We start from the raw sequence: 13690 nt of genomic DNA, 5'->3' as shown, positions 1-13690 counted from the left end.
CAGACCAAGGGCAAAGAAAGATGGTACAAAGTAAATAATGAAACATATCTAAAACCACCATCAGTAATCAAACATTTGAATCAGGAATAAACCAGACAATTTATAGTAACAAATGAAGGCCATGGAACTTTTACTCCGGGTCGCTTCCTCTGTAACAGAGGATTAGCAAGCATGCAGAACTGCTGTCTCAACATTTTGATAACATGTATTACAGCCAAGATCATGAATGACAGAAACAGCTTTGATACAAAGTGGCACACCATCTGCATGATCTTCATGGGCGTCTGCTGGGACCTTCTACGTTATGCCAGTCCAGCTCAGGGCAAGGAGGAATCCGAATCTAATTTCAACAGTGATAGAGTAACTGAGCTGTGAAGGTGTGTCCAAGACCTGAGCCAGTCTCTGTTGACTGACTGGCAATCAGCAGACTTAAAAGTAATAATAAGCCCAAAAGACTTATCAGGGGTGTGCAAAATAGAATGTACGGTGTTTGTAACTCTAGCAAAATTGTTCTTTTTTTAAAAAAAAATCATAGCTATGCTTCTTTTTTTCTTTTTTAAACACCCTTTCTTCCCCCCGGTTAAGAATTCTGGTTATTATACAGGAATCGGTTTTTGTTGCTGTGAAACACAATAATAAGATTAAATCTGTGCTGGGTGCACAGAAAAAAGGGAGATTTATTGTAAGTGCATGTGATATGCTACAAATTTAAATGTCTTATCAAAAGAAAAATAAGGAAGGAGTCAGCGGGGTTAGGGATTGTTGTGTTTTCCTGCATGTGCACCCATTCTTTGTGGATCTTGAGAAGGATAATGTATGGGGCCTGGAGCCCTCATGAAAGGAGGTGGAGGTCCCATTGCATGAAACATGTGTGGCCCAAAACCTGCAGGATTAAAAAAAAAAGATTATTTATGGACGAGTCATTTCCCATGTAAAAGCAAGATTTTTGCAAATAAAGGCAAGACTTAACAGCTCCTCTGGAATGTACTGGAATGATTGGATTCTCAGGCTTAATATTTTTATTTACCAGCTATTGTTAATTAGCTGCATTTTTACTTAGTTTTATCATTATTTCAAGTGTACATGACCTGAAGAGTTTTGCATGGTTTATAATTCACCAAGTCAAAAAAAAAATCATTTCAAAACAAAGCATCACAAATGTATTTTTAAAAAAGAATTATGGTGGCAATTATATACAGGTACTCCTCGACTTACAACCACAATTGAGCCCCAAATATCTGTTGTTAAGCACGACATTTGGTAAGTGAGTTTGCCCCATTTTATGATTTTTCTTGCCATAGTTAAGTGAAGCACTGCAGTTTTCAAGTTAGCAACATGTTTGTTAAGTGAATCCAGCTTCCCCACTGACTTTGCTTGTCAGAAGGTCGCAAAAGGTGATAACACAACCCCGGGACACTGTAACCATCATAAATATGCATCAGTTGCTAAGCATCTGAATTTTGATCACCTGACCATGGTGCTACAACTGACATAACTGTGAAAAATAGTCACAAATCACTTTTTTCAGTGCTGTTGTAAGTTTGAACAGTCACTAAATGAATGGTTGTAAGTCGAGGATTATCTGTATAGACTTATATGGTAAAGTCTGAAAAACCGTCTAGGAAAATATATAATTTAGATGTCTTATTTTCTTATACCCTGAGATTTGTTTTGCAAAGTTGTTTTCTTCTGGAAATGAAGAAAGTGAAAACTTGCTGAAATAACAAAGAGTTTTTAAGTGATAATACTGTCACACGCTCTTCTGCAACTTCTGAAGATGTTCAGACCACATAATATACTATTCTATTCGTTTAAAGAAGAGTATCTGCTTCTCCAGGATCAGAATTAATAATTACCTGGTGGTGGTGGCGGCGCGATGCCAGGTGGTGGTGGAAGGGCAATGTTTACAACAGCTGGAGGGCCACTGGGAGATAGATTGAAATAGTTTGCAGAAGCTGCTTCCTCTTCTGCTGCAGGAGGTGGTGGAAGAGCTGCAGGGCGTAACATTTCAGTTAGTTGTAAAACTTTCCAATGACCATAGTACCCACCCATCTGAACAATCACTTTAACCTCTTTTCACAACAGTGTATTCATTCCACTAGAAGAGAAGAGAATTATTGATAGTCTCTGAGTTTGGCTGTTTGCAGATGTTTCAATACCCTACTACTCTATGAACTGCGGGGGGCGGAGTGGTTAGAATGCAGTACTGCAGGCTACTTCTGCTGACTGCCAGCTCACTGCAATTTAGCAGTTTGAATCTCACCAGGCTCAAGGTTGACTCAGCCTTCCATCCTTTCAAGGTCGGTAAACTGAGGACCCAGATTGTTGGGGGATAGGCTGACTCTGTAAACTGCTTAGAGGGCTGTAAAGCACTGTGAAACAATATATAAGTCTAAGTGCTATTGCTACTATGTAGCATCATCAGTGTGACTAAATGTGGGGTTTCCTATCTGTTTATAGGTAGTTTGCCCTGCCAGCAAACCTCACTCACAGCAATGATGCTATTTCATTGTGTAAGGAAATATCTGCTGACAAACAACGAAGCTCAGAGGGCATCAAGAATCTCACAACATCTTCATTATTTACTAGGGATTCACCATGGATTGGGAGATGGGAGCGGCAGTGCACTGTAGGCATACAGTCACTCTCTCATCCCAAATTACTTCACAGACCTGTTGTTATAGAAAACCTGTATTTGGAATAAACAACCTATATCTCTTGAAAGATTTCAGTAGCACTAAAATAAATTAAAAAATGAGGTATCAAAAGCACCTGAATATGACTCTTTATCCTTCCAAGAACTAAATTAATAGGTTTCAAATAACAATCCAGGCTTTCAATCACAGACTTGTTCTAATTCTTTATTCAACTACAAGTCAAACAAAATCCAAGATGTTCTACTTGTTTCATTCCCTTTTGGGAACATAACTGCTTTCCAAGGTTAGATCAAGAAAACCAAATACCTCTGTATCTTCCCTTTGCTAAGGCTGTCATAACAGCTTTGGCAGAAGAGAATTGCCTTACCTCCAGGTAGACCAGGAACTGGTTCCAATTTTAGACCAGATTCTGTAGTTCCTTCTCGTTCCTTCTCTTTTCCCCTGGCTGCTTGAGACCTGAAAGCCAAGAAAAGATGCCATAATTATGATCAATTGGTAAGTTATAAATAATTAACTTCAAAGTTAACAATTGTACTGGATGAAAGAGTGGAAGAAAAATGTGTATTGCTTTCACTCTTTTTTTCCCGACCACTCACTCACCTGCCCCATTTCACGTTAAGCCTGCGGCCGTTCACAATGAGTTTGTTGAAGGATTTTTCTGCTGCTACTTCTGCAGCTTGTCGGGTAGCAAATTGGATAAATGCACACTGCTGCCTCTGGACCACTGTTATTGTCCGAATCTCACCAAACTGATAGAAGTGATTCCTGAAGAGGAAACATTCTGATACTGTAATACAGGGTCACATGCACACCTATGTCACACAAAACTGAATTGATTTTTATAACCAGTAAAGAAAGTTTGCCTCTAAATAGTTCAACAATTAGTTATATATATATTTAATGCTATTTAAAATTTTAAAAAAACCCAATCTAAAATAATTTGTTACTATATATATAAAACATAAAGTAACAGATTAATAAAACAGTATTTCACTCTGATGACTCAAGAAGAATGCTTTATAATTTGCTAATATTGCCAAAGAATCATTAGTAAACAGAATAGTAAGATGCTGATAAAACTTTAAACTCTATCTTACTTAAAGCCTTCATTTAGAATAGAATAGAATAGAATAGAATAGAATAGAATTTTATTGGCCAAGTGTGATTGGACACACAAGGAATTTGTCTTGGTGCATATGCTCTCAGTGTACATAAAAGAAAAGATACATTCATCAAGGTACAACATTTACAACACAACTGATGGTCAATATTTGGCATCCCTTCTCATTGCCACTGTTGGCTTGTATTATTTCGGAGCAACAAGATACATAAACATGATAAACATCTTGTCAGGGTTCCAGAACCCCCAGCCCAAGTAAAAACTCTGAAGCAAGCATCTTTCAAAGTTCTATTTACTAGGATAGGTAAACTGGCACATCTGGGAAAACCCGAATCTGAGAGTTCCTGGTTTTCACTCAGTAAATCAAAACCCCCAAAATCATCCAGACTCCACAGTTGATCACATGCTCCAATTGCCAGCCATCCCATCTTGAGACAGCACTCCGACCACTCCTTCTCCAGATGCAGGATTGGCCAGACCTTGACCGACACGAAGAATGCTATTATGTCTAAAGAAAAACCCTCTACTAAATCCCCCCTCCTACTTTCCCGCACATGAGAAAGCGGCAGCACAGAAGCTTCCGGCCTAATATGGCTTCCAAAGCTGATAGATCTTCTCAAAAAACAATGTTCTAGGATGACTAGAAGATGTGCCAGTTTATTACATGGAAAAGTTAAGGGTGGGATATAGAGTTTCTTCTCTTAGTTCAAGCATGAGAACTCCATAAACAAAAAATCATAAGATGTCAAATGTACATGAAAGCTAAAAGTGAAGCCTTGAGAAGCAAATTATGGATGCTGATATCTATTGCTTTCCATACATTTTTGTATGGGAAACCTGGAAGAATCAATTATGATTGACAATCTCAAAAAAACAGTTATAATGCTGACAAGAAATGAAGCAAATAAAGACATACCTAAGATCAGACTCCGTAATAGTATCGCCTAGACCACCGACGTACAGGGTTGTAATGGTCTTGTCATCAGGGGGGTCTAGTCGAGGCATTGTAGAAGCTCGCTTGAGGAGCTTGTCAGCCACAGGATCATTTATACCATAGTAGCGATCTTTAATGTTCTGATCTGCAAGAGGATCATCTGGATCTGTAGGTTTTTCATGTCTAAAGGGTCAGAATCAATATTGTACGATATGTGGTTAAAGTTTGTTAAATTCATTTGATTCATTGAGCTTTCTAAACCATGGCACTAATTTGGCAACATAACATCCAGTGAACTTAAAAGGAAGCTAGATGATTAATTACATAATATGCAATTATTGGATTTTTTTAAAAAAATCAACATTGCTACTATTTCAAGAGCTTCTCAATCATCAAAGTCAATTACTGAGTAAGCATTATCTAAAGATTACAACTATTGTCTCAGCAGTAATAGCATGAGACCCACTGGAATGATTATGATGTTGCCATAGAAGCAAGGAAACCCAGATTCTATTAGACCCTTAGTCCACAGTCACTTTTGCAATAGATTCTTGTGAATAAAAATTAAAAGGGAATATTCTCTTAAACTGCTAAATGAATAGAAACCCGATAAACAATGTTTCCATTTTGATATTTCTGGATTTGTTGATGCATATGCATTATTTTCTTTCAGATAATTGCCTAAACTTTTGAAACCTTCCTTCCTTCAGTTTGTCCTTCCTCATCCATCCATCCATCCAATTTTGTCACCCACTTGTTAGGCAACTTAAAATTGTATAATTAATAAAGTTCTGCACTAAGTTGTACCTGTAAGGACACTCTTCTCCCCTTTTACATTCTCCTTTAACCCAGAATGAACAAATATGAGGACGATTGCGCTTGTAGTAAGGGGTGGTCCGAGCCAATTTTAGCAGCATGTCACTGGTAGATGTTGCCTTTCCAAGGGCACCAACAGGTCGAGTGCCATCTGAATTCATGATCTAGAAAAGCAGACAGATAGGGGTGGTTATTTATTTTATTCAATTTATACGTCACCCCTCTCATGGTTCAAGGGATATATGGTACACAGTAATACCAAGAAGTTTCGTGTCCAAATATTGGGCTCATTTAATTTACTACTCCACCAAAAAAAAAAAAAAAATCATTTCTTCACCTCTCTTTCCATATTTTGGGTGTAATATTCTTTATTAACATCAGACTTGGGCATATCATCTTTAAGTGAGAGTCCAGCATCACGAACCTGAATAGGTAAACCTAATATTGAGGAACAAAACACACAATTGATACAAAGTGAAAACCAAAGGTATTTTTCCAAATAATAAATGTACCTCTTTCACTAAGGTTACATCATGACTCTATTCGTTCTCTAATCTATCCTATCTAATAATCAGACACCATAAATCGTAACTATATAATCTGTACATTTATACATTACATTCATTCTTTTTCTATTTCAAATTTCAATAAAAGTTTATACATTTTTGGAATTACACGTTCATCATTAGTACAAAGTTCTATTTCAAAATCAGTCCTACAATGTTCAATACCATAAACTTTTTTACTTACTTTATATCCTTCTGATAAATGTAAACAAGAGAATCACTGGCAACAAGATCCACCTGCCACCAACTGTTTCCTTTCCTTTTATTTTGTATTTGGATACAATTTTGGATAATTTAGCCACTTGTATTTGCCTTTTATTTCTCTTCTGTTTCTTGTGCTGAGAGCCACAGAGGTGTTTTCTGACACAACCTGGATTTCTATCTATCCCATATTATCAATATAGCCTATCTAACATACTTTTTAAAGTCCCCATTAACTTTGATTTTACTGTAGCACAAATATCCATAACACTCAAATCTCAGGTCCTATAGAAATCTACACTGTTAACATTGTAAGTGGTCCTCATTTAATGCCCACACATTCAGCAACCAAACTTATGACTGTAGTTACAACTGTACTTCATATTAACAACTATTGCAGAGTCCCTATAGTTACATGATTGTAATTTCTAAGCATGGGGAATTTGGCAGAAAATTGAAAGTTGCACACATGAGACCCTCACTTAAGGATGATCCTCATTTAACAACAGCACTGCGTTGCTGGAACTGCTGTCACTAAGCAGCACAGTTTTTCAATTTACAATTGTGCTGCTTAACAATAGAATTTCTGGTCCCAATTAGCATTGTTAAATGAGGAATATCTACATTTGGATAACAGCCATCACATGAATTTCCTTCATCTTTTACAAAACTAGTTCATACTGGGGCCGTGCAGCACTTCAGGTTCAAAGATTTAAAAGATGCAAAATATGGGTACAGTAGTACAGGTAGTCCTCGATTTACAACAGTTCACTTAGTGACCAAAGTTACAACAGCACTGGAAAAAATGACTTATAACCATTTTTCACACTTGACTATTGCAGCATCCCCGTGATCATGTGATTTACATTCGGTTGCTTGACAACTGACTCACATTTATGATGGTTGCCGTGTCCTGGGGTCATGTGACCACCTTTTGCAACCTTCTGACAAGCAAAGTCAATGGGGCAAAACTCACTTAACAAATTTCTCACTTAGCAACATAAATTTTGGGCTCAATCATGGTTGCAAGTTGAGGACCAGCTGTACACCATTCTGAAACACATAAATATCTACAGTATTAAGACAGAAATGCCTTAAAATGTAATAACCATTTAAAAAATGGTCAAGCTTTGGAGCAGATAAGAATGATAATGAAAGCAACCTTGAGCTTTGGGAAAAAACAAAACTGATTTATCCGATCTACAATTGTTACTCATACAGATGTCCCTAAAATATTCAACCTAAACCATTTTCTAACAGCATTTCAAAACTAATTGCAATATCTCAAAAAGACCAGGATATTAAAGGAACTGTATGTAAAGATTTATGACATATTTTTCTGGACTCTCCACCATTTATTAGTGAGACGAAGTAGGGAGAAAAACATTAAAACTACCTTTTCTGATTTTAGTCAGAGCTTTGAGTATTGATTTATTCAAAACAGTGGAACATGGATTGACTTAACCTAGTAACTTATATGCCAAATCCTTCTTCATTTTCAGTATTATGTACTATCAGTAATGTCTGCCATTTCAAGAAAGGGAATGCCAGACTCATTTCTCCAAACTGATAAATTAGTGCTATTTATGTCATCGTTTTTCATCTTGCAGAACTTCAGGTATGCACTCTGATCTCCAGTAACAGCAGCTCATTGTTAGTGCACTGAAATAATAATGTGCTAATTTTGTATTCATTGATTTAATGTAAAATGATAACTACAAACCATATTCCAAGTCAAGAAGGCAAGTCTGACAAACATTCTTCAGCTTGCTGCATGTTTGGCACACTTCAGTCTTCTTAAAACGCATACGAACACCAGGGCACCAACGAAAAACTGTGAACGGCCTGGCACAGATCTGAAACAATTATTACATTGATGTACATCATCCTAACCAAAATCCATTTTAATCCATTTTTATTTAAAATATTTATATCCCGTCTATACTCTATGCGATTTTAGCTGGCTCACATATTGCACATCCAAATAAATTCCTATATTAAGTCAGTATCTCAATTTAGGCATACTCACGTATATCTAATTTTCCATTATTAATGGGATATACTGTGGTCTGAAAGATCTGTTTTGAAAGATTCAGTTTTACTTGTTGAAATAAATAAGAGGTAAACATTGAAAATAGTACCACCTTTGCTAAAAAGAACATATCATACTATTCAAAGATTGAGAGTTTCTGGATATGTTGCTCTGGGGTTTTTTTTTATCACATACACATTCCACGTTCCTTAAGTACCCTTATGATTTAAATCAGGGGTGTCAAATTCACGGGGCGCGAGTCGGATTTGTCATGCATTGGCCATGCCCATGCTCATGCCCATTTTAGGGAAGGGGGAAAAGTTGTGATACATCATGTGACGACGTCACAAGTTTGACACCCGATTTAAATGCTTACCTTTAGAACCAAGATACTTAAGTTTAAAGAAAAACAGCTAATTTATGTTTTGATAATAACACTAACAAACTGGATTTACACATCCAAATTAAGTTATAAGTATATAAATTATACTGAGGATTCACATAATATTCTAAGTTCTAGCAAATAATGTTAGTTTAAGAAGATGGCCAGATTTATGCAATTTCCTAAGTAACAGCACAATTACTGCAATTCACAGAACTGCTACTTCTTGTGTGCCATTCTTTACAATTATGTAAGATTTTTTTCAAATGGAAAACCTACCTTGCATTCTTTTCCATATTTTTCTTTGGTCTAAAATACAGGAAGGAAGGAAGGTATTACAATAGATAATTATCCCAAGACAATATATTTCAAAAATCAAGATTTATTTTTTCATCACTATCCAAGAAGCTCATTTGTATTTTGTACATGACTTCCATCTGTCAGATGGAAGAACAGAAGACAATGCATACCAGTCTCCAATCAGTACTAAAATCAAAACAATAACATACAAGAAATCATCACTCTTCATATTCCAAAAGAGTCTAGATATCATAGTCCAGGGTCAGCAACCTGCGACTCTGGAGCCACATGTGTCTCTTTCATCTCTCTGCTGCAGCTCCTTGTCACTCAAAATATGCGTCACAACCGCCAAGAAAGAAAAGTTTCAGAAGAAAACAGAACGTTTAATTCAACTACATATGCTAGTTTTGTGGCCACTCAAGAAATAGTCAGGCACAGGAAGGGTTTTGTGGCTCCCGGTGTTTTCTTTTCTATCAGAAATGGGTCCAAATGGCTCTTTGAGTGTTTAAGGTTGCTGACCTCTGTCATAGTCTATCAGAAATCTATTTCTTGATTAGCAAGAAATTTTAGCTCGTCATCCTCTTCAAAGCTAGAGCTAGCTTTTAATGTACCAAAAAGGATACATATATAAACAAATAAATCTCTTCATTAATGTACTTGAAAAAGGTTACTCGTGCATGGTGAGTATATAGATCTTTTGCCAGGCTAAACACGAAGAACTATGGAATTAAGTTTTAGTTTGCTTTAATCTTGCCTTTATGCACCCAGCTAGGTTAACGTTTTCCTTTTATCTTTATTAGGTGTTTTAAGTATCATTCCCTCCCAAACAACATACCATTCGGATATAGGGGTTTTCTCCAAGGCAGGTCTGGCACAAAATAGGGAAATCCTACAGAGAAAAAAGCGTAATTATTCCAAGATAACAGCACATGTCACTGCTACCCTGTTGTACACCAAAAGGGCTGATAAAAAAGATAAAGAAAAAGAAAATGACACAACTCTTCCAATCACACATGGTTGATTTAGTTCTCAAGGAACTAAACGCTCTAAGCTTGCCTAAATTAAGAGAAAGGGAAGCCACACACGATTCATTCCTCCGGGGAAACTGATCAAGGTACGGGATCGGCCCGGTTCCTCCATGTGACCCGGGCAGGAAGGTAGCCTTGCTCCAGAGACCTCGGCTTCTCTATCCTGCCACAGGAAGCTCAGAGCGGGCAGCAGCTCCGGCCTCGGCACGCTTCCCAACATCCCTTCTCGAGCAACGGATCGAAGCCTCTTCGGCCACGAAGCAGGACGATGTCAACGGACCGGCCGATTCAGAGCCTCCCTCCTCCTCCTACCAAAGCCAAGGCACCCAAACCCAAAGGACAACATGGTTACCGCATCCTCCCAGTTCTGCCGATTGTACGTGTTGGATCCCAGAGACGTCGCCATTTTATTGTGCTTAAAGTATTATAAAAAAAAAAAAAAAGCAGGCCCGGAAGTAGACGGTCTGCACTCCGGAAGTACCTTTCCATAGTCTAGGTTCTTGACCAATGGCTGTAGGGGGCGGGATTTTTTATGCCCTATTAGATGAGGTCGCTCCCTTTTGACCGGTTGAAGCGGAAGCGCCTCCCCTGGGCTTGTCCCCAGACCTGACCTCCAAGCGCGGGCTGACTTAACTGCTAACATGAGAGAAGCGGAGGCGACTTCCACTAACTATAGTACTTAGTTGCAGACTAAGGGTTTTAAGACGGTCTTGGGGGGAAGAATCGCAATGGACGCTTAAGATAATAATAACCGGTGCATTTTTCAGCACCATTGATAACCCCTAGAGCGTTAGGATACTCGTAAGTACAGCAACGTATTTCAGGGCAATTCCCAGCTCGGCTTCAAAAAACCGCCTGCTCCGCAGGTATTACTTATAACTCAGCTGCTATCTAGAACAGAGGTCTCCAACCTTGGTAACTATAAGACTTGTGGACTTCAACTCCCAGAATCCCTTAGCCAGCTTTGCTTTGCTGACTGAAGAATTCTGGGAGTTGAAGTCCACAGGTCTTAAAAAGTTGACAAGGTTGGAGACCCCTGTTCCAGAGACCCACTGAATGAAGTGGAGCTTGCTTCCGAGTAAATTTATACGAGGGATCTATTATGCATACTTTTCTGAACGTGAAACTCCAGAAAAAGCATACTTGCCTTTTTCGTTTCAAGCCTCCCCACCAAATAATAAAGGCATTTACTATAAGGTGGGCAGACCTATAAATGGTTTGAATACTGCTAGTACACTAATAACCATTGCTTGTTTTATTGATTTAAGATCACTGACCTTCAGCAAGAAATATTTTTGGAGTATTTTTTTTAAGTAAATTGTGGAATGCTGTAAAGTAAATGTGCTCAACAATTAGCTCCTATGCCAATTATAATATTGATTTTGTGCTATCAAGTTGGTATTAACCTTTAGTGACCACATAGATTTTCTACATGACAAGCTATCCCTAATCTCGTATTTCTGATCTTTTAACAATGGTAGCTATTATCAGTCACTAAGTCCGTCCATTTTGCTGCTAGTTGTCCTCTTCCAGTTTCCAAGAATCAGCTTTTTCCAGAGCTGTCTTTCCACAATGTGTCTAAAATAGGATATCTTGATCATTTGTCTTCAGTGACAAATTCATATTAACATAGTCTACATCATTTATTTTCTTTACAAATCTCTAGTCCTAAATCTCTCAATATCATCCTCTTTCCTAATATTTGGAGAATATTTGTTTTTTAAATATTTTTGTCCCTTAAAATGTTTCCTCTTCAAAATATGTGATATATGAGAAAGAAGGTAGAAGTGTTGATCAGAATCAGAATATGGAAAAAAGTTAAATATGGGTAGTCGTCAACTTAACAACAGTTCAACAGTTCATTTAGTGATCGTTCAGTTACAATGGCACTGAAAAAAGTGACATGACCATTTTTCATACTTATGCCCGTTTCAGCATCCCCATGGTCATGTGATCGAAATTCAGACGCTTGACAAATGACCCATATTTATGATGGTTGCAATGTCCCCTGGTCATGTGATCATCTTTTGTAACCTGACAAGCAAAATCAATGGGGAAGCCAGATTCATTTAACTGTGTTACTAAGTTAACAACTGCAGTAATTCACTTAATAACTGTGGCAAGAAAGGTTGTAAAATTCACTTAAACATTTTGCATAGCAACAGAAATTTTGGCCTCAATTGTGGTTGTAAGTCAAGCAATTTTACCAGGGATTTATCTGAAATCACAATCAAATAAGAAATCATGTCTGCCAGCATGAAGTACATCCTGGTCATAGCTCTATTTAGTACCACAAAAATGGGGATTCAAGACACAGATCCTTTTGATTTCATATTATTTTTATATAGCATTCAAATAGTATCATGGAAGACATTTAACTGCATGCAATAAAACATCACAAGCACAAATTCAATATATTTTGGACAAATTTGTAATGCAGAAACATGGATTCAGATTAGATCCCACAATTTTTGGCACTGCTGTTTTAAATCTGGGATACAGAGCACAGATCTGTTTGATTTTGCCTGATGTTTGCTCTCACAAGTAACCTTCATGAAATCACAGCTGTCTGCACAATAAGCCATCATATGAAATACTTGACTCATTGCAAAACAAAAATGTGGATCCAAAGTATAGAGCTGTATAGAACAATATGGTTTTTACTTGAGATCCAATTGAAACTATGCATAAAACACTGAACACAAACTTCTGTGTAAAAAACCTGTGACAGAAGTCCTAATGAACGCTCTTGATTTATACAATCAGTCTGCCTGAACATTATAAAGCGTAGTCATGTTATTCTCAGTGAGAGAAGAATGTGTTGATGTGGTGAAAAATCAAATGACCTCTATTATTTTTCTTTTAGAAAGTCTAATTGGTATATGGAAACTAATACATTCTATTACAAATCAATATGGTCCCAAACACACAGCCATAAAATTCAGATTTGGCAATTCAGGCAACTTATTTCCACTCAGATTGCCCACCTCCACTGCCCAAGTACATGATGGTTTTCAGAAATATTTTGCAGATGCTATTTTCAGCAAATGTTTTCTTAGAATCAGACATTAGCTTTCAATGTTATTGCCTAGTATAATTCTTCAGTTAAATAATGCTTTACAGTACTCCATTTTTTACTAGTAATTTTTTACAACTTGATTTATCCTTCAGCTCTAAGGTTGAAAGGATTTTAAAATAGATGACAGTTTTTAAATTTAGAACATAATTGGCAGACAAAATCTAAATCTAAAATTTAGAACATAATTGGCAGACAAAATTTTCTGTTCATCTTGGACAAAATCTAAAGCATTCTGAATTTAACTTTTGTTACCAGACCCTATGCAAAGTATCTCATTGTACCATAAGGGCAGGTGTCAAGGGAGAGAAATGATATGAAAATTAATAATCAGAAAGCTATTTTTGAAGTTTTTAAAAACCTATGATCTTGGTAGAATAGAATAAATATCAAATGCAAATGAACAATTTGGAGAACCTGGGAGTTAGTTATAGAGTCTTAAATATATGGTTTTATATTGTAAATTACTCTATACAAGAACTCTAAATGTTTTTATAGCCCACCACTATGTTTAGAAGCTTATTTATCTACCATGCTGTTTGCTGTTGGTGCTGGTTCTGAACTGAGAATATTCCCAA

General features: G+C 37.0%; 1 protein-coding gene across 2 annotated transcripts; it reads right to left on the bottom strand.

Annotated features, from left to right (window-relative positions):
* Positions 1 to 368: 368 nt before the first annotated feature.
* Positions 369 to 10469, bottom strand: RBM22 (RNA binding motif protein 22). 2 transcript variants are annotated; one of them, XM_058169709.1, is made up of 11 exons: positions 10389 to 10469; positions 9844 to 9897; positions 8988 to 9017; positions 8018 to 8150; positions 5865 to 5965; positions 5519 to 5691; positions 4694 to 4894; positions 3258 to 3422; positions 3025 to 3113; positions 1857 to 1991; positions 369 to 883 (listed from the first exon to the last, which is right to left on the bottom strand). In XM_058169709.1, exons 1-11 carry the CDS (start codon positions 10440 to 10442, stop codon positions 753 to 755), a joined length of 1266 nt encoding a protein of 421 aa, XP_058025692.1. In that variant the 5' UTR covers positions 10443 to 10469; the 3' UTR covers positions 369 to 752. The 2 variants fall into 2 exon arrangements, with proteins under 2 accessions (XP_058025692.1, XP_058025693.1); XM_058169710.1 differs by having other exon boundaries at positions 10065 to 10460.
* Between the last annotated feature and the right edge of the window lie 3221 nt (positions 10470 to 13690).

The sequence above is a fragment of the Ahaetulla prasina genome, chromosome 2, assembly GCF_028640845.1.
Source record: "Ahaetulla prasina isolate Xishuangbanna chromosome 2, ASM2864084v1, whole genome shotgun sequence".
NCBI lineage: Eukaryota > Metazoa > Chordata > Lepidosauria > Squamata > Colubridae > Ahaetulla > Ahaetulla prasina.
Note: the sequence above shows the minus strand (reverse complement) of the source record. Positions and strands in the feature narration are given on the sequence as shown.

Bases quoted from the DNA above. Each gene is read 5' to 3' on its own strand.
- RBM22 (XM_058169709.1), bottom strand. From the start codon at position 10,442: ATGGCGACGTCTCTGGGATCCAACACGTACAATCGGCAGAACTGGGAG. The intron at 9,018-9,843 runs GTATGTTGTTTG...CCTGTATTTTAG, and splicing joins AAAACCCCTATATCCGAATG to ACCAAAGAAAAATATGGAAA. The intron at 1,992-3,024 runs GTAAGGCAATTC...TACGCCCTGCAG, and splicing joins AGTTCCTGGTCTACCTGGAG to CTCTTCCACCACCTCCTGCA.